This window comes from Amblyraja radiata, chromosome 13 (genome assembly GCF_010909765.2).
Source record: "Amblyraja radiata isolate CabotCenter1 chromosome 13, sAmbRad1.1.pri, whole genome shotgun sequence".
NCBI lineage: Eukaryota > Metazoa > Chordata > Chondrichthyes > Rajiformes > Rajidae > Amblyraja > Amblyraja radiata.
This window is the reverse complement of record NC_045968.1, coordinates 3,860,814-3,885,721: the sequence shown is the minus strand read 5'-3', so window position 1 is coordinate 3,885,721 and position 24,908 is coordinate 3,860,814. Positions and strand designations below refer to the sequence as shown.

Below are 24,908 nucleotides of genomic sequence, written 5' to 3'. Positions count from 1 at the left end.
TTCCAATCTCTAAAAGGGCAGGATTAGATGAATTAGATTTGAATCTTTAAGTTAATGGGCTTCACCTTTAACTAACTTTTTACTGATGATGCGATCTTACTCCTTCTTGTAGAGCTATTTACTTTGCTGCTTACTCCAGTTCTAAGGAAAAATTGAATGCTGTCCTAGAACCAGACACGAGCCTGGTACACATGCTCTCAGCTGGAGTAGCAGGTAAGAATGAGAAGAGTTATTACCAACAAAAAGTTTTTACAGCATGCTGAGCAATATTCATACAAAATTATCTTTTTCCCCTAAAATCTGTAAATTTTCAAAACACTGCAGCTAAGCAGCTTTTTGAACAAAAGTCAAATATTGCCAATGCATCATTGATAAAGAATAAGTTATAATGTTATTGACTGAAACAGAATTGTGATCTACAAATTTGAAAACTTTAGATTATTTGGACGTGTATTGTTTATCTTCGAAGTGTATGTATGTTTTGTAATATAGAGGTCACTGATGTAAGCAGTTAGAAAAGTAATTTGCAAGAATGGTTAACCATCTGAATCTGTATGTGAGAATGAAATATTTGTTTAAATCGCGACTGACAGATTGGTGTCAGATCTATTGTAATCGATTATTAAATCGCATTGACTGTTGCCATTTCAAATATACAATCATTTTAATATTTTCTAGCAAGTTGGAGGTTTGACAATTGAATGTCTTGATTGACATGATTGAAGTGTCTGACTTTCTTAATATCGCCTGTTGATAAAATAATCACAGTCTTTTCTTTGCCTCTTTCCTGCAATGTTCAATGATTTTAAACTATATTAAACATGCACAATCCTTTTGGTGAGACAATAGTTCAATAAAGGGGAAAAGGATAAAGGGGAAATTTTTTAGGACTGAGATGAGAAAAACATTTTTTACACAGAGAGTGGTGAATCTCTGGAATTCTCTGCCACAGAATGTAGTTGAGGCCAGTTCATTGGCTATATTTAAGAGGGAGTTAGATGTGGCCCTTGTGGCTAAATGGATCAGGGGGTATGGAGAGAAAGCAGGTGCAGGATACTGGGTTGGATGATCAGCCATGATCATATTGAATGGCGGTGCAGGGTCGAAGGGCCGAATGGCCTACTCCTGCACCTATTTTCTATGTTTCAAAAGAATCCATGATCTTTAAAAGAGCTATAGTATCGTCAGGTTCACAATGATTAAATTTTAGTAACTCCATAAAAAAAGGGTTTTTTAATCGATATGTTCATTAATCAAAAAAATAGACAAGCAACTTTATTGAGCAAAGATTTCTCATGATTTTTCATGCTTCCCTGTGTAATTGTAATCATGAATATAATTACATCATGACAACTAATTAAAAGCATGACACACCCAAGAAAAGAGATCATTGCTGCAGTCCTGGATTTGAGTAATATTACATTTGTTATTACATCGATAGTTGAGAGTTTCTCTACAGCTTCTCTACACTTCTCTCCACTCAAAAAGGAATAAGTGACTTTATTTTAAAGTCATTCTAACATCAAGCCGAGGCTGAATATTATTATAGATGCTAAACTGCATCATAGGTAATTTATGGTGTTATAAAATCAAAAAACTGGCATGTGATGAATCTGAAATTTAAAGTAAATAAATAAATAAATAAACAATATTAAAGATCAGACAGCAACATTTTGGTTTGATGTCCTTTTGCCAAACTGGGAAAAGTGAGAAAACGAATGTTTTAAGTTGAACTAAGCAGGTTTTGGGGCTGGAATGGAGAGAACAAAACTGATGTATATGATAAAACAGATTGCAGTATACTGATGGTGCCATCTGAGAGTGGTGAAGGTTGGTTAATTAAAATTGATCTGTTTGGAGGGTGTGTAAATGGGATGCAGTGAGTAAGAGGAAAAAGGGAATGCTGGAACTGAGTTGCAGAAATAAGAGTGCTAGTAATATTCAGTAAGTCTGGCAAAATTCAAAGAGGAAAAAATAGCATTCCTTCTCCAGTTTGGTGGCCAGTTCTGACACAAACGGGAAAGGAATCATCTAAAATTATTGAATTTAATATTGAGTCCTGAGAGTGGCAATGTGCCTAGTCAGAAGATAACATGCTTTTCCTGAGTTTGTGTTGGGCTTCATTGGAATAGAGTAGAAGTTGGATTGAGAGTGTGATGGAGCATCAATAGGACAAGCCAACAGAAGCTCGTGACCTTTGTGGACTGAAGGGAGGTGCTCTGCTCTGTAATGCTGTTCAATCTGGGATTTTTGTTTCTCCAGTGTAGAGAAGACTATATTGTGAGTACAGAATGCAGTACTCCACTCTAAATTCAATTCAATAGTTCTTCATTGTCACGTATGCACTGCTCGTTGAAATTCTTTTTGCATAGCTCACACATGCACAAGCTGCCACATTTAGACCAGTTTGCCATCGAGGAAAACTCGCAGCATGGTCGACACGTGATCCTATGAGGTCACTGGAACTCTCCTTCGTGCTCGAGGGAAGTTCACGCCAACTCGCGGCCTCAGCTAGGTCGCGGAAATTTTTTCAGTATGTTAGATTTTCCACGAGTAAAAATTGGTCGGCATGGATCTTTTTAACTCGTAGTGCAGTGGAGTCGCTGTGTAGTTACAGGCAGTCGAGGGCAGCCGTAGGCAATCTCCTTCACTGACCGGGCATTTTAATTGGCTCACTGGAGTTTTTGAGACCAAGGTTAAATGCCTGCTAAACCTCATTATAAGTTGTCTGGCCTCTTAAAAGTGTCTCCACTCCTTTTTTTTTTTTTTTCTTCCCCCCCCCCCCTCTCTCCCCCCCCCCCTTCTCCTCGCCTTCTGTCCAAACTCTTCTTCCCTATCCTTTCCCCCCCCTCTACTGGACTTACCGTACACTGTGCAGCCGTCTTTTACCTTCCTCTTCATCACGGGTGTGAATTTCAGACAGCGCTCCCCCGCTTTACCTGGCCCCTGCCTTTGCGATGTGTTTGTGTGTGTGTGTGTGTGTGAGCTTGAAGGTCGAAGACATTCTTTTGAATTTGTGGATTAGGTCACAGCAGTGGGACAGCCCCTGTAAAGCAGCAGATGTTGAGGGGTGAAGGTTGAAAGATGGGGAAACCCTGCCCTAATGGAAGAGACTAGGTTAAAGCTGAGTTACAGGAATTGGAGTGGATGGAGTTGAGAGCCCTGTCGACTATGGTTGGGGGATAGCTAGGGTTAAAGGAAAAGGAAGACCTCTCGTATGCACTGATGAGGAAGGTTTTGTTGTCAATACAGAAAAAAATGGAGCTTGACTAACTGGGTGAATGAAATGGAAGAACATAACTCGCTTTTCCCGAATCCATTCAAAAACAAACAGCGAAAATCTGAGGGTTTTTTAGTAGGATTGCAGGACTATTTTTGGAAATGTGAGCACTGGCCTGTGCTTCAATTGATCGATCGCCAGCTTGGAAAAGATACAATTTCAATTGGCATTGAGGTCAAAATGTTGCAAGTACTCAAGGTCAGTCAGCAGTTGTGGAGAGAGAAAACAGTCACAATTCCAACTCGGTGACCTTTCATCAGTTGTCAAAAGGTCTGTGAAAGGAAAAAGGATGAAATAAACGTGAAGGGGGAAAATTGGGCAGAAGGATGTGGTTAAAGAAACAGAAGGGTTGAAAGGAGATGTGAATGGAAGGAGAATTCAATTCAATTCTTCAATTCAAATTTAATGTCATTGCACAAATACTGAGTATCGGTACAACGAAATGCAGTTTGCGTCAGTCCGTAGTAGTGCAATATAGAAATTTAAAAAAAAGAGGATACAGAACAATAAAAAATGCAGAATAATTAAACAATGGGGACGGAGGGACCGGAGGAATCTATCGGCGGGACTCCGAGTTCAGCAATGCGACGGTATGATTGTAGAAGCTGTTCAGAAGAGAAGTAGCATTATCTTAAAATGGTAAATACAATTTTAAATCTGAGATGTATAGTTTAAATGTGCCTACTCAAAAGACAAGGATGCTATTGATCAAACATGCGTTAAACTTCATTGAAACATTTGATGAGTAAAAATAGGATAGAGAATTAAAGGAACAAAATAATCGAAGTTCAGTTATACTTTCTGTCTGATACAGTAATTCCTCAAAATGGTATTCTATTTATATTTTAATTACCTGACATAGGAAACAACATTGAACACATACTTGTTAACTTTGCCTAATGTCCAGAGGTAGGTATGAGATGATTTTCTATTCAATTTTTTTTATTTTACTCGGTCACAATATCTTTCCATTATAATTAATGGTGGCCTTCTCTGTCCTATTTGTGCGTATCTTCCTTCGCCCATTTCCCCTTCTCCAGAAAGTTGAGAGAATATCTTTAACTCACTTTCCACCCTGCCAACCATCATTCTCTGTCATTTCTAACATCCAGCATGCAGTCATTACCCAGTGTGGGCAAGGGATCACCAATACTGTCTCCAGAAATTCCACCAAATCCATCGGCCGATTAAACAAATGTCAGCACCCTCTTCCAAGCCAACACTGCTGTCATTGAAGCTATAATTAGTCTAACCGGCTTCTTTAGACTGTCCATGACATTTGCATGCCTGACATCAGACTCACGGAATAGAAGGCTTAGGAAGGTTGGCATGTCCTCAACAACTCTCACCAACTTCTACAGATGCACAGTAAAAATCATTTTATCAGGATGCATCACAGCATGGTTTGGGAACTGTTCCATCCAAGACTCCGCAAGAAATTGCAGAGAATTGTGGACGCTGTCTAGACCATCACACAAACCAACCTCCCTTCTATTGACTACATTTACACCTTGCGCTACCTCGGCAAGGCCACCAGCATAATCAAAGACGAGCCGGCCATGCCCTCATTTCCACTCTTCCATCAGGCAAGAGGTACAGAAGTGCAAAAACACATACCTCCAGATTAGGGGACAGCTTCTTCCCAGCTGTTATCGGACAACTGAACCATCCTACCAACAACAAAAGAGCAGTCCTGAGCTATTATCTACCTCATTGGAGACCCCTGGACTATCTGTGATTGGACTTTACTGGATTTTATCTTGCACTAAACGTTATTCTTGTAATTCCCTTTATCATGCATCTGTGCATTGTGGATGGTTCGATTGTAATCATGTATTGTCTTTCCGCTGACTGGTTAGCACGCAACAAAAGCTTTTCGCTGTACATTGGCACACGTGGCAATAAACTAAACTCAAAAGATGTCCAGCTGGACAGGACGTGCTCTAGAAATTTCCTCAAAATATAAGATTCTCAACGAACTCATGGGAATCTTCAGTCTATGACTGACCAAAATACAGGAGCATCCAGGCTGGTCATGAGAACCTAAAATACCCTGGAACATACAAAAGCCTAATAAAAATAGGAAAAAGACTGCACCATCTCCTATACCTGCTATAGAACTACCTTACAAGATCAGAAATGTATTTTCATTTTTATGCACCTTACAGATGCAATAACTGATCTTTTTTATTTCTTCCAATTATTCAGCAGCTTTAGCACAATTTCCAGCTATGATAACAGCTTTCTTTTTCATCAGATTTGATACAATGCGTACTGCTCGGTTTCCACTCCATCGGGGTGACTAAATATAATTTAGCTGGTCATTTTTAAGGAACAGCTTTATTCAGCTTGCTTCCGGTTGGCACTTGTCATTTTCTCTTTGTTCAATCCCTTCTCCATCTCCTCTATTCCCAGCCAATAAATTCCAGTAAAACTGAACAACAACGCACTTGGAGCAAAAGTTCATCTTTTGGCGAGAAATGTTATGGCCTTTGAGCTCAAGAATTTTAGTCAATGATTGCTTTTACTGTTTACTCATCCCACAGGCTTGCCTCCTTTTGTGGGCTTTTTTTGCATTGTTACCATTCATTTTCTCTTTCAACCATCTATTTGATTTCTCCTGCTTTTGTCCTTTTCCACTTTCTCTCCCATAACCCTTTCTCTTTTCTCTGACCTGAAGCATAACTTGATTCCTCTGACAACAGATGACACCTGACTTGCCAAGTATTCAGTATATTTTGTTTGGATTGCACGATCCACAGTATTTACCGTTACAGCTTCAGTGTGCCCGGGTTGAGCTGAAAGAACAAACATTTCACTTTCAATTTGCATCCAGTGATGGGGGTGCCTATACAGTTGGGCGATGTATTCCCCTTGTAGATAGACACAAAATGCTGGAGTAACTCAGCGGATCTCCACAGGTAGCATCTCTGGAGAAAGGAATGGGTAACATATCGGGTCAAGACCCCTCTCACTGACTGGGGAGACGAAAACTAGAGGTATGAAAAGGTACAAAGAACAAATGAAGGAAAGGTAAGAAAAGAACAAATCAAAGTCAGCAACGATGATCAATGAAAGGTAGACCCCACGACTAGTGTGGAGGAGGGATGGAGAGAGGGAATGAAATGAAAGAAATCAATATTTATGCTGCTGGGTTGTAAGCTGCTTATCTTGACTATTGCAAAATTGCATCACTTTATTCTTCACAAATATAATTTACAGGCAAATTATTGGATAATATCTTGCATCCTGGGAAATTCCCTTCGCTTGTTCAAGACTTCAGAATGTCACAAAATAGGTGTTAGGAAAAAAGAATCTGTTTGGAAAGAAATTTGTCATCCTTTTCATCCACTTATTATGTCTGTGGCATGGTGTTTATCAACGTTTATGAAATCAATGGCACTGCAAATATTTAACTCAATCCTGAATATTATTATCAATTATGTTGTTTTGCCAGGATTAACAGTTCACTAAAGAAATGCATATGTTCTGTAAAATAAATTAGTGCATGGAAATGGTGCAATTTTCTGTTCTATCAGCCTAAAATTCTTTGTTAATAATTTGGAAGAACATCTTGAAATCAAAAAATTGTGTTCACACTTTCATGTTGGAGATCAGGCTCAGTGGATTCCTTGCACGAGGATCCGCCTTCAGGTTGGATGGCCATTGTTCTCCATAACGTTCTGGTTAGTTGATGATTTCACATGTGCCTTGCTGTATAGTTTTTATTAAGTGGTACGGTATTGTGGGGGTGGGGGAGAGAGGAACTGTAAAGTACCGGTATATGAAACATTTTAATCAGTTCTTGTGTGGGATAGTAACATTGGCACCTCTATGTGAAATTTGTCAGAGGATTGGTTTGGAAAAACTGTTTAAAAAGAGATATTGTTATCACTTTTTGTAAAACCACTGTAGGAAATGCTAACCTTGTCATATATTGGGAACATAAAAATAATATTTTATAATTGCACATGGAAATTGCCATTATTTTAGACTCCAGTGGTCTCAATTTTCAAATTGTTTTATTGATCAGAATTCTTTTTATTTGATTGCGGCTGTGAATACTATTTCTTAGATTCTAATAATTGACCTATTTAATTAAATGTTCTGAATTTCTGGCCATATTATGCAACAGCATTGTCAAGTGGTACAATCCAGGAAGATGGAAATTATTTTTTAAAGGAATTGTGATTATTGTAAAGTTAACCTTTATTCATAATGGCTGGAGATTCCACATGTCAGCTCCCGAGCATGGTTATACAAATTCCTCAACAGTGTCTTCAGCACAACCCCCTTAGCTGCTGATTCATTGACGTTTCTCCTGAATTGTGTTAGACGTGGGTGAAGCTGATGATTGTGCAACATTTCAATAAATTGAATAAAATCAAATAAATAAAATCAATAAATTGATTCTAATTCTGATTTCAATTCTATTCCCAGCTCATTGCGTGTGCCGACATAGTAAAATCAGGACAAATGTAGATGTGTGTACAAATAATGCTTGTCACTTGAGTACCAGTCATGATCTAAAGAAAATCTTTAACCAGTGCGCTCAAAATGCATCACTATTCTTATTGCTGAAGTGCCAGGCCCACACCCATCCATCAACATCCTAAAGATCACAGTTGATCAGAAACTTAACTGGAGTCTCCATGTAAATTATGTGTTTAGAAGAGAAATAGATATTGTTCAAGCAGTAACTTGCTTTCGACTACAACGCCTTTTCAGTGTTTACGTGCCAATCAAGAGCCCTGTGGAATATGTAATTGCCCGGATAAGCTCAGGGCTCAGCAGTATCTATGACAAAGCAGGGTGATCCTGATTTGTTAGCACTGTCAACACTGAATATGAACACTCGGGGCACTGCAGTTGCAGTCTGCACCTCATGCAAAGTTCACCACAGCAACACGCCAATGTTTTATTTGTCCGTGCCTGTGTCCTGAGAATGGGGCTGTAGGCATGTGGCAATACCACCAGCCTCCTATTATAGACCATCTTAATTTGGAAGTGTATCGCTGTTTCTTTATTATCAATAAATCAAAATTTCTGAGTTTGTATTTTTATCTTGCTTCATGCGAGTGGGTAATAGAACATGGAACACACAACAGTGCATCACACGAACGAGCCCTTTGGCCCACTATGTCTGTGCCACACCTGATGCCAGGTTAAACTAATCTCCTCTGCCTGCACATGATCCATATCCCTCCATTCCCTGTATATCCATGTGCTTATCCAAAAGCCTCTTAAAGCCACTCATATTTGCCTTCAGCACCATCCCTGGCAATGTGTTCCAGACACCCACCACTCTGTATAATTTTTAAAAAATCTCCATCTCATTTAAACTTTGTCCCCTTCATCTTAAAGTTAGGCCTTCTATTCTTTGACATATCCACCCTGGGAGAAAAAATCTGGCAGTCTAGGCTTCTCATGTTTGTATATATTTCTACCAAGTCTTCCTTTAGCTTTCAGTGTTCCTGAAAAACTAACCCAAGTTTGTCCAACCTTTCCTTATAGCTGATAATCCAGTCAACATTCTGGTAAACCTCTTCTGCACTTTCTCTGTGAGAGATTGTGAAAATATGTACAAATAAGTGGGAAACACCTTCCCCTCCTTGTTTGTGACAGTCATAAATCTTTGTGCTGCATTAGAATTTTGTTTAAATTGTGCTTGGATGCGCACAGCGCTTACGTTGCGGATGGTGACAGTTATTCATATCTTGCTGGGTTTATGATAACACCAGCTAAATGACCAACCTTAAACATTAGTACCTTAATGAATATGGAATTGAGATTATGCTGCTAGAACTATTTATGTGCTTTGCTTCCATTTCTAGGTTGATAAAATGTATCTGTCTATCTAAAAATACTGTAATTCAATTAAGTAGGTTTTGTTTGCCATCTTTTTTTTGAAAATTGTCATTAATATTTTATTGCTCATCAGTTTATTGGATTTTTTAAAACTTTCCTGTTCTGAATATGATGCTCACTCAGGTGAACAACCCTCTGATAGCTTATGGAAGCAGCTATTCTTGATATAAACCTACAACGAGGGGTTGTTTGAAACTGGGCATCGCTAAGAAACCTAATTTTACTGATGTCAGACATGAAAATTAGGGTTTTTTAATTAGCCTCCAAAAAGAGGCGACTATTGCTACACCTTTGTTCCATGAGTCAACTAATGAGAGACCAGACGGTAATGTTTGTTATTAGGGTACACAAAAATGCTGGAGAAACTCAGCGGGTGCAGCAGCATCTATGGAGCGAAGGAAATGGGTGACGTTTCGCGGCGAAACCCTTCTTCAGACTGTTATTAGCCGGGGGGAATCAAACATGAAAAAAAAATCAATGTGGGGATGGCTGGAAAACTAAAATATTGGGGATAATTCATAGCAGCATTTTGTTTATTAGTGAGCACAACTATCTAGGAAAAGATGCAATGTTTGACTAAGAAATAAAAGCATAGGAGAATAATTCTAGTTGTGATTTGCAATTATGCTTGCCTTTTCTGTTTCTTTTTTACTCCAAATTCTTCTTGCCTCAAACTGACAAAATATGTTTTTCTTGGATGGCATAAAAACTGTAATATGACTCTTTTGATGTTTATTGATCTAAAACAATCACAAACTATATGGTAGTGTGCTATACATCTGTAACAAGCGAAGAAGAAAATATTCAAGGCTATAAAAGATTTGGCTCTCCTTCAAGATCCATTGTGTAGAACTCTTGAAAATTAGGTGCTTTAATATATATCCTAACCTTTAAACCTTTGTCAGTGCATATTTGCTATATTCTCATGACAAAACAAGGTTAGCATTTTTATGCATTTCAAAACATTGTTATCAAACTCTTTATTTGTTGGACTGATGGTTATGATTTTGTATGATTACTTTGCAGTTTAAATTTCTGCGCTCTGCTGCAAATCGCAAATCTTCAGTACAAGCTTTCTCATTATCTCCTCTTTACAGTGGTTCAAAGGGGGGGGGGAAATCTCAACTTGAATGAGACTTGCTTTTAATTAATTGAGTTCTACCAAAAGGTATAGTATTGCAAGTTCATCTGTCAGGGTCACTTTTGTGTGATGCAGAGAGACTCTATCTATTTTAGGCGTATAGTCTGAAAAGGGTGAATCTTTTCATCTCGTGCTTCAGATCAGGTTTTTTTAATAATCGCTAAGCAGAAAGTAAAAAAACAGCTTTAATTACTGGAATACGATCTGATCACTAAGTGCAACCTATATTGTATCTGTACACTGCAATCCAAATACTAAGACCATTTGTCATTTCAAAATGCACCACATTGTTTTAAATTGATATCCTGTGTATTTTTTGTTGACCAACATTGTACTTTTCACCCAGTGTTCAATTCTCAAGCTAGAAATGGATGGGGGTAAGTGGGGGAGCTGGCCTCTCTGCTGCATTACTTAAAAATTAAATTCATAAGAAACCACTTACACCAGTCTCATAATAAACCTGACCTCATTAATGCCAAAGATTGGTATGTGATTCCACCTCAACTCTTTTTGCTGTCATCTGAAATTACGTGGTAAATCTGTATATTAAGTCATTCCAAGAAGCAACATTTTCAGCATCCCACCCTAGTGGAAGGGCACATAAGATCATTGTGAGGGCAGTTGGGGTGGGGGGGGTGAAAATTACTGGTCTTGCCAAGGATGAGTTTTAGAAAGATGTGATTGTTCATATTATAACACCATTTTAGTTGCTAGGTTTGTGCAATGTATTAAAGGGCAGCACTGTGGTGTAGCAAAGACCTGGATTCAATCCTGACTACAGGTGCTGCATATACGGAGTTTGTACTTTCATCCTGCAACCCCCGTGGGTTTTCTCTGGGTGCTCCGGTTTCCTCCCACACTCTAAAGACATGCAGGTTTGTAGGTTAATTGGCTTTGGTTAAAAATGTGTAAAATTGGCTCCAATGTGTAGGATAGTATTAGTGTACGGGGCTGATCGGTGGTCGGCATGAACTAAAGTAAAGTGTCAATTTAGGTGGAATGTGTAAAACATTGTTAATAGCGGGTTTGGACTTTATAGTCCTCTGAACAGGAGTTTGGTGATTATACCATTAGACGGACATTTTCTACTTGCTTAGTAAAAACGATGAAGGTGGGGCAGTGGATGTTATCTGCGTGGATTTCAGTAAGGCATTTTATAAAGTCCCTAATGATAGGCTGATCCAGAACATTAAGATGCATAAGATCCATTGTGACTTCACCATGTGGATTTAGGACTGGCTTGCTCATTGAAGGCAAAGAGTTGTGATGCAAGGGTATTATTTTGGCTGGACTCTAACTTGGATGTCGATTAATTGGTTAGTAAGTTTTTAGATGACACCAAAAATTGCTGGAGATACAGGAAGGCTGTCGAAGTCTACAGTGGGATATAGATAAGCTATAGAAATGAGTGGAGGACTTTAATCCATGCAAGATGTGAGGTGGTGTTCTTTAGGAGGTCAAATGTTGGGAAATATACAGTTATTGGCAAGACCCTTAACAGCATTGATGGACGGAGATATCTTATGGTCCAAATCCACAGCTTCCTTAAAGTGGCACGCAAGTAGTTAGAGTGGTAAAGCAGGTGTATGGTATGCTTGCCTTCATCGGTCAGGGCATAGGAAAGAAGTCGCTGTATGGCTTTATAGGACTTTGGCTCTGCCACATTTGGAATGTTATGCCGTTCTGGTCGTCTCCATTACAGGAAGGAGATGGAGGCTTTGGAGAAGAGGCATACCAGAATGCTGCCTGGATTAAGGTGTATTAGCAATAAGGAGAGCTTGGACAAATGTGAATTGTATTCTCCAGAGTTTTGAAGGAAGATCTGATGGGTAAGATTGAGACCCGTTGTTAGAGTAAACAGTCAGCATTTTTTTCCCCCAGGGTGGAAATGTCAACAATTAGAGGGGACAGATTTAAAGGAGATGTATCTGGCAATTTTTTTTCCAGAGGGTGGTGAGTAACTGGAAAGTGTTGCCAGGGGTGGTGCCTGAGGCAGATACTATAGTGGTATTTAAGAGTCTTTTTGATAGACACATGGATATGCGGGAAACTGAGGGGTTTGGATCATTAGCCTGTAGAGGAAATTAATTTAACTTGCCGTCACATCTGGCATGGGCATTATGGGTCGTAGGACCTGTTCCTGGGCTGTACTGTTCCATGTCCTAGAAGTGCTCAAGCTACACATCCTTGTTGTGACAGCATTCTACCTTATTTCCCTTATCATGAATAGACCATGTGCACTTTTGACAACAGCAACATTTCAGCCATGATTTGAGGAATGAAACAACTAAAAGCTAATGCTATTCTAGTTTGGAAGTTAAAACCTCAGAATTGATTTGTAGACAAGTTCAAACTGACCCTAAAATAATTTTTGGAAAGCCATTTTTTATTAATGTGCTACAATTTGTGAAACTTAAGTAAATACTATAAAAATGTAATGGGCCTTGTAACACACAAAATCAAAAAGATCTTGGGTTTTCACAAAGTGTTTTTCAAATTTTTTTAATGATGTCCAATGCATTGTGCATTCATTACCCCAAAGTTCATTTGTAGGTGAACATTATTTGAGGTTGGATGATTGTAGATGTCTAGAATAAAGTTGTTAAAAGTAGGATGGAACATGTCCACTTAAATCCTCATGAAGGTTTTATTTTATTGCCACTCATTTGCATGAGTGACCAACGCAGTTGAAGTATGTTTGGCACCAGCAAGCAGCCCTCTTTGCACTCGCACACGCACGTGCACACGTTCACGCTGGCACTTCTCTCCATTCCATAGGGTGTTGTCTCATGCTGGTTCCACAGATGTCAACACTCCTGGCACCTTGTTCAACTGGCTGTGAGCCAACATGTGTGAGCCTACACTGTGAGTGTCATTAGGTTATTTGTACCATGGGTGACATTGTAGTTGAGCCTCTTTTTTTTCAAATCCTCGCCCAACATACATGCAACTCTCGCTTTCTAACAGGATCAGTGGCAGGAGAATTGCCTAACTTATATTAACCTGGGGAAAGTTAAGTCCGTTGACTGCCATTCAGGCAGGGAACAACTAGCATGACAAAATCCAAGGATCAAACCTGGAGGCGCCTTGTTCCCCGTAGTTCAGTTGCACACAGGTTGGTGGCCTTTTATCTATTCAGATATCAGAGGAGCTTACCAACAGTTTTTTTTTCAATTGGATGTGAAATTAGAATTCAACGTTCATGTAAATAAAAGTTGCCTTGGATGACTTATTTAGTTTCCAGCTTAATGTTTCCCAGATTCTGAAAGAACAATTGTACCGTTAGGTATATTCATCAACTGCGGTCTTTTTATTTAATGTTGAAGTCTGTGGCACGGTCACCTATAAACTGAAGAAAGATATTAACCAGTTAATAACCTTTAAATCTCAGAGTTGTTTTGATCACCATTGATAGTGAAATTCATGAAAATGGTGACCAAAATAATTCTTACTCTGCCATAGCTATTTATTTTTCATCAAAACCTTGTCTATTATGAGTATTCCAACTATGAGAGATGGTGCCATAGCAGATACAATTTGATTAAACAGTGGACCTACTTGTGCACCCATTTCTGTTTTATAGTGTCAACTGTACTTGATTTGTTATTTCAGCAAAATGAGGACATTTGCCAGTTTGAAAAAAATAAACAATTACAAAGCTAAAATTGCTAATGCTGATGTTATTTGCAGTAGATATTAAAATGTGCATTTGCTCGAGCACATCATTAAAACCATCTTGTGTGTTCAATGTTCAAAGGCATTATTATCAGTATGTGTTGTTTCTTCCCAGGCTTTACTGCTATTACTGCTACCAATCCCATCTGGCTAATAAAGACGCGCTTGCAACTGGAAGCACGGTGAGTAGGTCTTGTTTAATTTAGTCGTTATGATATGGTATTGTATGGAAACGAGCAATGAGCTAATTGTTTATTTGAGATAAATGCAGCAAATAACGCAGTGATTGCAAATAAGATTATTTTCTAAAATGTGAATAGCTTGCTGTTTAAACCTGTATGAACCGCATCCACAATCATTGCCACAGGCGGCTGTGGAGGCCAGGTCAGTAGATATTTTTAAGGTGGAGACTGACAGATTCTTGATTAGTAAGAGTGTCACGTTTATGGCGAGAAGGCAGGAGAATGGGGTTCAGAAAGAAAGATGGATCAGCCATGATTGAATGGCAGTATCGACCTGATGGGCCAAATAGCCTAATTCTGCTCCTATAACTTACAAATCTAATGTACACTATTATGCTTTAATAATTTTTAGTTTTTAAACAAATGTTTCTAATTCAACCTTAACTTTTAATTTTTAAATCCCAAAAGACTAGATCTTTTATAATTGAGTGTTTGAATAAACTATTACCATGTCAAATAACCCAGACATAAATGTTACCCCTCCCTTGAAGTTAATAGCTAATAAGGCACCCAGAGAGTTGTGAATCTGTGGAATTCTCTGCCACAGAAGGCAGTGGAGGCCATGGCATTCACTGGATGTTTTCAAGAGAGTTAGATTTAGCTCTTAAGGCTAAGGAAATCTAGGGATATGGGGGGGAAAAGCCGGAACAGGGTACTGATTTTGGATGATCAGCTATGATCATATTGAATGGCCTACTCCTGCAGCTATATTCTATGTTTCTGATGCCCTTTTTCAGGATTAGGATATCGCCACAATTTTACTTTGCCTTTAGAGCAAAGACAAGTAAACCATATAACCATATAACAATTACAGCATGGAAACAGGCCATCTCGGCCCTACAAGTCCGTGCCGAACAACTTTTTACCCTTAGTCCCACCTGCCTGCACTCATACCATAACCCTCCATTCCCTTCTCATCCATATGCCTATCCAATTTATTTTTAAATGATACCGACGAACCTGCCTCCACCACTTCCCCTGGAAGCTCATTCCACACCGCTACCACTCTCAGAGTAAAGAAGTTCCCCCTCATGTTACCCCTAAACTTCTGTCCCTTAATTCTGAAGTCATGTCCTCTTGTTTGAATCTTCCCTATTCTCAAAGGGAAAAGCTGGTCCACATCAACTCTGTCTATCCCTCTCATCATTTTAAAGACCTCTATCAAGTCCCCCCTTAACCTTCTGCGCTCCAGAGAATAAAGACCTAACTTATTCAACCTTTCTCTGTAACTTAGTTGTTGAAACCCAGGCAACATTCTAGTAAATCTCCTCTGTACTCTCTCTATTTTGTTGACATCCTTCCTATAATTGGGCGACCAAAATTGTACACCATACTCCAGATTTGGTCTCACCAATGCCTTGTACAATTTTAACATTACATCCCAGCTGATTTATAAAGGCTAGCATACCAAAAGCTTTCTTTACCACCCTATCTATATGAGATTCCACCTTCAAGGAACTATGCACGGTTATTCCCAGATCCCTCTGTTCAACTGTATTCTTCAATTCCCTACCATTTACCATGTACGTCCTATTTTGATTTGATTTTAAAACAGCTGACTCGGTCCATACCAGGACTGGTATGATTTTGTTTAGTCATAGGAAAATGGTGTTTTCACTGTCATCACTTAAACACTTAATACATTGAAATGGATCTTTCATTTTGCAGTTTGTTGTGTTATGTTTTGAGTGTTGAGGATACGCTTTTGGTTTGTTTTGGAAGGGTACAAGACCAGTTGAAGAATTAACATCTATCTGAAGTTGTAATTCATGTTCTCTTATGTGAGAATTGAGCAGTTAGTTACATGTCGAAATGGTGTACGTAAATTGTTCGTTAAAAATGTTTTTGTTTTTTTTGCAGAAGCCGAGGTGAAACGCAGATGAGTGCTTTTGAATGTGTGAGAAGAGTATATCGCTCTGATGGTATTAGAGGCTTCTATAGAGGAATGTCGGCTTCCTACGCAGGCATTTCTGAGACTGTCATTCATTTTGTAATTTATGAAAGCATAAAGCAAAGACTGATGCAATCCAAGACATCTTCAAATATGGATCCCGAGGAAGATTCTGTAAAATATGCTTCTGACTTTATAGCCTTGATGCTAGCTGCTGCAACATCTAAAACGTGTGCCACCAGTATAGCATATCCACACGGTACGTACCGGCTGTGCACATATATACTTTTTAAGTTCATGGCTGATTTGATTGTCATTGAACTCTGCATCTTATTTGCATTAGCTTTTCACTGCATCACTTAACCGGAATTAGCCTGATTGGGTTTAAAAATATTCAAAGACTTGGGTAGGGAGGAACTGAAGATGCTGGTTCAAACAGAAGATTGACAGAAAAAGCTGGAGTAACTCAGCGGGACAGGTAGCATCTCAGCAGAGAAGGAATGGGTGACATTTCGGGTCGAGACCCTTCTTCAGACACTTGGCATCTGGAGAGAAAATATCCCCTCATCTCTGACTTCAATGTAGAACCACTTCATTTTAAACAAAGACCCTCCTTGTTATAGGTTGTCTACAAGAAAAGTATCCTCTCCTAATCTATCCTGTCGAGATCCCGCGGGATCATTTGCACTACAATTACATCCCCTCCTACTCATATAAACTCCCAGCAGGTATTAGCCTAGGCTGTTAAACCATTTCTTAACACTTGCCCATTCCAGCTGTCAATAGAGTAAACTCTCTGAACTGCTTTTGTTGCATCAATATATTTCCTTAAGTAGACATTTGTAAATGGTCGTGTCGTATTGATCTCATGCCAATACGACAGAAGAATAACCTATTTTTGCAGTCTTAAAGATAGCGGCTTCAGGGGATATGGGGAGAAGGCAGGAACGGGGTACTGATTGGGGATGATCACGTTGAATGGCAGTGCTGGCTCGAAGGGTCGAATGGCCTACTCCTGCACCTATTGTCTATTGTGTGCTGTTCCTGTAGTAATAAATTATACCTCCCATTAACTTTTGTCTATATTTTGTAATGTTGGATTATTTAGAACTGATGAACTATATTATAAATAAAGAATTGTAATGGAAATCTTATTTCCAGCCCAAGCTACTAGAATGAAGTTGCAAAGTGCAACAATTCCGTGTGAAATGAATACTGGTAATACCATTGTAAACGTGTACAATTTTAAAATCATAATTTAACCAACTATATATCTTTTTTTTAAACAGAGGTCATAAGAACTAGACTACGAGAAGAAGGAACAAAATACAGATCGTTTTTTCAGACATTTTCGTTAGTAATATCTGAAGAAGGCTACAGATCACTTTATCGTGGTCTCATCACCCATCTGGTCAGACAGATACCAAACACTGCTATCATGATGGCCACCTATGAACTGGTGGTTTACCTTCTCGATGGGTAAAGAAAATGTTGATTTATTGTGAAAAACCTTGAAGACCAAAGGATTTGACTGGACCAGAAACCCCAGATTAATGTAATGCTGAGAAAGATGGATCAATTGTGAAGATTTAAGCTGCTGTTAAGACGAAGAATGTCCAATTTGTGAAAAGAACTTGCTCTGATCAAGGAGCTGCCTGTAGTCATGGCAATGACATAAGCTAGAATCACCACATAATGGGGAACATTTAACAAATCTAAATATATTATCCTGTTATCTTTCAATATAATATTTTTTTTATCACTGTGCTTTCAATTTTAAGAGATGTCAAGTATCTTTGTAATAAAAAATGTATTTTCAGCTATTTCACTTAACTGATAATACAAAACTCTTTTTAACATGAACACTTTCCCAATAATCATCCCAATAATAAACTATTGTGTTGAAATTTCGTAAAAATTTTCAAAATTAGCTCTTCCACAGAACAATTTCTAAAATGGAAACTTGCAAAGTGTTTTAATTTCATTCATTATTGAAGCCCGTCCTAGTCGTGTGTTTTGCAATTAATTTACAACATTTTGAATAAACCTAAAACTGCGTCAAGTGCATACTAGCATACGCACGTAAGAATGTATCTCGGAAAAATTGTGTTCTTGTCTTTTTCCTACATTAGATGCTGCACAATAACATTGTTGCTCTAAAACCCAACAATGCAGAAATGTAATTGAACTTGATTTGCACCTTTTTTAATGAATTCCAAATATTTCTATGATTTCTTCACCTGCCATGTAAGGTATGATTAATGGATGTAAAGCAAGATAATTAAGATTGATTTGTTTACTGTTCCCCTTAAACAGAAAATGTGCATATACTTATTGTGGGATACATCGGCTGTGTTAAGAATTGCTTCAAAGAAACATGTATAAGTATGATCACATTATGCTTATGTTTGTCCAAACAGCCTATAGATGCTTACAAAAAAGGATGCTAATGTTTGAAGAGGAAACAGAAATATGCAATACTCCACTACGTGTTACAAATCTGAATTTTATGCTGTAATAAGTGGCTTTGTCTTGAACATTTCTTCAAGCACTTTGTGGCCTTTATACCTTGTGGGTTTTGTTTTCCCTGATGGTTTCAATTCTTAAATCATCAAAATGGCTAATAGATCTTTCACAAGTCTGTTCAATTATAATGGTTTCTGTTCATGAAGTTTGTGCATTTTGCAGTACCAATTGCTTCTAGATCCATAACTGCGCTGTAATAATTTGTTTTGTTTCTATCGCCGCATATTCTCAAGTATTTGCAACTTTCAGTTTTTACATTTGTTGAATCCTGATGAACAAATTGTTATATCCAAATTGTATTTTGCCTTGTTTTTCCCTCTAATTATATTATGGAACTTGGAAAAAGTGCTATGATCTCCCCTTATTTCCATGTGCCACAACCTTGCTTACCCAAATCGTCATGCATGTACCAGATCCCGTTAAGTTGAGTAAACAGACACAAAACTTACCATTTTAATGGTTTAAGAAACTGAAAGATGATAATCTGGCTACTTCATAAAGATAATAGTTAGATAATGATGGACGCGAGCACACAATTTGTTTACAATTAAGACATTTTTCAGTGCAACTGATGGAAGTCTGAATGCATTTGACAAGTTGTACCAGAGCAGAATAACTTAAAATAACTAGCAAGGCAGTATTAATGTGAATTTAAAATTTAGTTATCTGCACCTGTTTGCAATGGGGAAAATAAATGACCATCCGGAATCTCAAATACACAAGGCTCCTGTTGAACTACCATGCCTAGAGCATTACTACTTTTACATTTCTTCATTCATTTCTCATAACCGAGTGTCATAACCTGGTCTGCACTTGATGACACGGCTTCAATCTTGTTTTAATTCTATAGCAATGCTTGTAATTGTGATCACCAAAAGCTACAGTATATCTAAAATGAATATGCCGACTTAGACTGATGCTTTGCAAAGACTGCTGTTCAATTTCACATCTAAAATGTGTTTGATCCTTTTGCTTAGTGCATCTGTGGGTGCAAGTAAAGTATGTACATATTCTGTACAAAATCATTAAGTCTTCGTGTGCTTTGGATGCCTTTACATTGCAAAAGATTAAAATTGAATTAGAAAATTCTATCATGGCTTTATTGGTATGCATTGTACATGGTATTCGTGCATGCCTTTTATAATACAGTATACTATCCTGTTGGTAATGAATTTAAACAGCTGCACAAAAATGCATTTATAAGTTCACATCCACATGCCTCTCATCCAATGATTTTTTTTCAGATCCTCCAGAATTTGTAAGGAAAAGGGATTTGTAAGGTCCAGGGGGTTTGGATTTAGTGACTTTTGGTGTTCACACAGTATAAAGACTTCACCACGTGCAAGTGTTGAGTTTGAATTGTAGTAGTTTTATTTTAATGATGACCAAACTAAAAGGATGCCATGTCTGTTTACGGATAAATCTTTCTCTGTTTAGCTCATTGGGCAATTTTAAGATTTCGTCCCAATAGTTATGAACTTAAATGAAATTCATTGAACAATAAGAGTATCCCAAATTAAATCAGCAGGGTGAAATGTTATTTTGTATTTTTCTCAGTTCATCTGTGGAAGTTAAGAGGATTGACATGGGGGGAAAAATAGTCCATCTATTCAAGTTCTGGTACAATTCAACTCAAAACGTGATCATAGAATGTATTCGAATAATGCAGGTACATAACCAGTAGGAAGGAAAAGACTGCCTGGTACATTGATTGGAAACAGTCCTATTGCCAATAAACTTAACTTTTTCAGTCTTTTTACTTTTTCTGCATAAAAGCCAGTGGACCCGAGCAGTGTGCCCCCCTCACTCGTTTGAAAGAAGGTGACGCTTGCTGAAATAGTTCTAAAAATGCTGTGCCCCCTCGGTCTTGCTGAAGTGCCCACTTTTGTCTCTATGTCAGTGAGTTTGTGTATTGTGGTCTGTGGCACCACCTGATGGCAAGAGTATAGAAACATAGAGGCATAGAAAATATGTGCAGGAGTAGGCCATTCGGCCCTTCGATCCAGCACCACCATTCAATATGATCCTGGCTGATCATCCAAAATCAGTACCCTGGTCCTGCTTTCTCATCATATCTCTTGATTTTGTTAATGTAGTCCTGTCTTCATCTGTGGTCTCCTTATTTATTTCTGAGAGGTCGGCAATGGTCCCACCATTATGGTTGAGAAAGCCAGGATTTGTTGAGTATGAGCTTTCTTAGAAATTGAAAACATTTTCTCTATGGGATAATTACTAAGACTTGGCACAAAACAAAAAAAAGATTTATGTTCTAAATAAATGTCTATTTTTAAAATAAAACTAACTGCATATATGTTTTCAGTTGTCTCAAGAGGATGAACAGATTTTTTTTAACCCTCTAATAACTTGTACTGATCAAATACTTAAATGAAGAATTTTGTCCTCGCTATTTTAAATATTAAAACTTTGAAACATGAATTAAATAGATATATTAATTGACCAAAGTTTTGTTTGTCAAGGAATTTCTAACATGGTGAATGTTGTTAAGTGTAAATTAGCATTTCCATTGTTTACTGACATCTACCGTTTAAGCAAACAACTCATTTGTCTTTTCCATCTTAAAACATGGATTCCGAGCTTATTTTCTTGAGTCATTTCTAAAAATGGTCAAAGTAAAGGCACAAGACATGCAGAAGTGTGTACCTGCATTTATTTTATTGTTTTACAATGGTTTGACTCGAGTTGACTTATTCAAGTGGTGATGTATAAAGTAGATCTCTTGTTCAATCATACTTTTAATCCACTTTTGGTCAAATTAAGTTAAAATCTACTAACTATTCAAGTAGAATCCCAATTCTCATAAACCTTTAAATTGGCTCCATTTGCTTTGATTCTTTTTTTTTTTTTTTTTTTTTTTTTTTTTGGGGGCCAGTAACTGGATTGAATATGGGCTGTAGTTGAATGGTTCATCATAGGAAGGACAAGACTATTTGGGGCCGAGTTCACTGAAGAATATTTCTAGTCAGCTAATCATAGCAGGGTGATGGATCAGTGTTTGTGTCAGTAACAAGGTTCCAACTGAAGAGGGCGTGGAGCAGGTGAACAATGGGTTGGGTATAGTAACATTCGAACGAGGGAAAATGAGTGGGGGGTGCATAGTTTAATAGACGATGAGGATCGAAGGCCACAGCTCAAGCACCAGCAGAATCTTAGACATAAATTAATAGTGCATGTGAATTAGTGCATATGGTTTGAATCTTGATTTTTCACATGGTTGTAACAGGCTTTGGTCATTCGGTATCTAATATCGAAATGGACACAATGCATCAAGTAACTATATGCAATCCTTGAGCAAAAAATTGAATTGTTTACAGTTAATTTTCATGGTAATACTTTGAGAGATGTATTTCTGGACGGTTCTGCTACATTTAACAATGTTTTGCAGTAGCAAACACTGGATGTCTGATCATGTGATTGTGGGCTATAAACACTTCAGTGCAATATTAAATGTCTATTTACTGTATTGGAAAAAATATCTTAAGTGACATTTTTGTGGAGTGAAACAGCTGTTTTAATTTCAAAACTGGGTTACTGTATTCATTAAAATGGTTGTGATGTGGACCTTCACATTTGTCAAAAATACGCAGTAATAAACTATTTTAATATATAAATAGCATATTGGCAGACATTGGTGGAAACAAAGAGTTTGATTTGGGCGTATGTTGCATTAGAAATGATTAAAATATATCGTAAATATCGATTGCTACAGTGGAAATATCTGGTACTCTATTTGAGGGAACCACCTCACCTAAAAATACCATCTTTTATGTTCATAGAATCCATTTACAAATGTGTGCACTTAATACTTATTCAGCAAAGGTTGGTTAAGTCAAATGAAACCATAACATTTTAATAACAGCCATCACTCCTTGTCCACATTCTCACCTTATATTTGGATATTTTTAATTTTACGATCAGTGAATGTTTCCATATTGTGTTTGATTTTACTACCAAATTCAAAAACGGTAGGACGATAGGATCAGCTCTAAGCAAGATTTGCCATGTAGAAAAATTCTGCTTGAGCTGTGTACTTTAGATGAGAACAGATTATCTAAAATCTAATATTTATACTTTATGTTTCTTAAACAATTGAATCTTGCAAACTGTGGTCCATGTCCCAATATGTGCAGCTTTCACATTTGTATTATGAACCCCAATCAGTTCTCAATTGCATTTGTTTTTGGAGAGAGAAAATAGATTCCCAAACCCCTCCATGCAAGTATCGCAAACGTTGATCGGTCAAGCTATTACTCATTACGCACATCTTAACTTTGATAGGCAGGAAACATTTCAGTGAGATATAATGGGGGGAAAAAATTACTAATTTGATGCCAGGATTTGGTACTACTGAACTGATTTGCAACTAATTTTCACTTTGCCTATATAGTTTTAGCAGTGAACTATTTTTGTGTGTATTTGTGAATGTTGTAAGATGTCAATAAAATTGAAAATGGACACTAGGACTATTGTATTTGATTGAGTGTGATTTCAGTGTCCAAGGTGACATTCTCTCTTAAATGTCCTTGATATCATAATCTTCTAGCCTTTGTCATAAATTATATGCAAACCATATTTAAATATTACTATGAAAGATTTTGAATTATGAACTAAATGCAAACTTTGAGTGTAGATGTGGTTTGGAGTGGTTTTCAAGTCCAGTATCTTGTCACTTGCATTAGTTTGGGTTCAATGAACATCTTGCATGTAGCAGCGTAGATTTGGACATGTAAAAACATAAACAAAAATGATTCATGACAGCAAGATATTCAATACATCTTGTGCAATGGCAACATTTCTAACTATAAATTATTTAAATCGACTTTATAAAGGACAGGCATATTGGTTATATATTTTCAATGCAGTTTGGAAGATTCTGTGACATCAGGTGCAATACTAAAGAGAGACAAGGAACCTGAGATACTGGAATCTTTAAGCAAAACGCAAAAAAAGTGCTAGACTCAATGAGTCAGGCCGCATCTGTGGAGAGAACGGACTCTTCTTTGGATGTGATTTTAAGTTTGATTACCAAAGAGATTCAAAGAATAGGACTACCATATATTTTGTTATTCATCTCAGTCAAAGCACCAAGTTAGACAAACTACTATCAACCAAAACCGGTGCTCGCTTAGGCCATCCCAGCGATCATGAAACTGAGCAGCAGTTTGTCGACCGCTCGCCATGGTGCTGCTGCCTGAGTTTTGAATCAATGGAAAGCTCTTTGGGAAAGATCTTTAGAGTATCCATCAGATATAAAAATCAACGATCTCCAAAGACCACTGATGTCGGAGACAAAGTCTAATTTTAAAGGCACTTTGATAGTATATTTCCTCCATTAAATTGTGACTATGTCTTGGATTTCTCAAAACACTGAAATTTACTTGAGTTTAGTTTATTGTCACATCATAAGGAGTATGAGTATAATTAGGCCATTTGGCCCATCAAGTCTACTCCACCATTCAATCATGCCAGATCTATCTTTCCCTCCTAACCCCATTCTCCTGCCTTCTCCCCATAACCTCTGACACCTGTACTAATCAACAATCTATCTCAGCCTTAAAACTAACCACTGACTTGGCCTCCGCAGCCTTCGGTGGCAAAGAATTCCACAGATTCACCACCCTCTGACTAAATAAATTCCTCCTCACATCCTTCCTAAAAGAATGTCCTTTAATTCTGAGGCTATGACCTTTTGTCCTAGACTCTCCCACTAGTGGAATCATCCTCCACATCCACGTGTACCAAGGTACAGTGGAAAACTTATGTTGCATGCTAACCAGTCAGCGGAAAGACAATACATGATTACAATCGAGCCATCCACAGTGTACAGATACATGATAAAGGGAATAACGTGAAGTGATAGATAAAGCCCAGTAAAATCCGATCAAAGATAGTCCGAGGGTCTCCAGTGAGGTAGATAGTAGCTCAGGACTGCTCTCTAGTTGTTCGCGGGATGTACTGTGTAGTCATTTAAATGAGGAAATCTGTAATGCATACTAAATAGTTCAAACCCACATTTTCAGTATTGATTGAGTTTAGATCATTCGGTGTTTTAGATTAAAACAGTTGCAGCACACTTGTATTTTAAAAGATACTTGTTTAAAGTCTATTTAAAAATTGTCAAAGTGCACGATCCTTAATGAAACAAAATCCTACTTTCACATGCACAATACCTTGATGAGAGAGGATCAAAACAGATCTGGATCTGACGTGTCGCTCTAAATCAGCAGCAGCAAAAATGTGCACTATTGCAATCTGAACAAATCCATC

General features: G+C 37.8%; 1 protein-coding gene across 2 annotated transcripts in view; it reads left to right on the top strand.

The window, feature by feature from the left end:
• Positions 1–23,094, top strand: part of slc25a36 (solute carrier family 25 member 36) — a 62,767-nt gene extending 39,673 nt beyond the window's left edge. For both annotated transcript variants that reach the window (XM_033031108.1, XM_033031109.1), the window contains 4 exons: positions 113–213; positions 14,080–14,146; positions 16,067–16,356; positions 17,387–23,094. In XM_033031108.1, the coding sequence (XP_032886999.1) occupies positions 113–213; positions 14,080–14,146; positions 16,067–16,356; positions 17,387–17,580 (652 nt within the window). In that variant the 3' untranslated portion in view covers positions 17,581–23,094. The remainder of the gene's footprint in view (positions 1–112; positions 214–14,079; positions 14,147–16,066; positions 16,357–17,386) is intronic.
• The last annotated feature ends 1,814 nt before the right edge of the window (positions 23,095–24,908 follow it).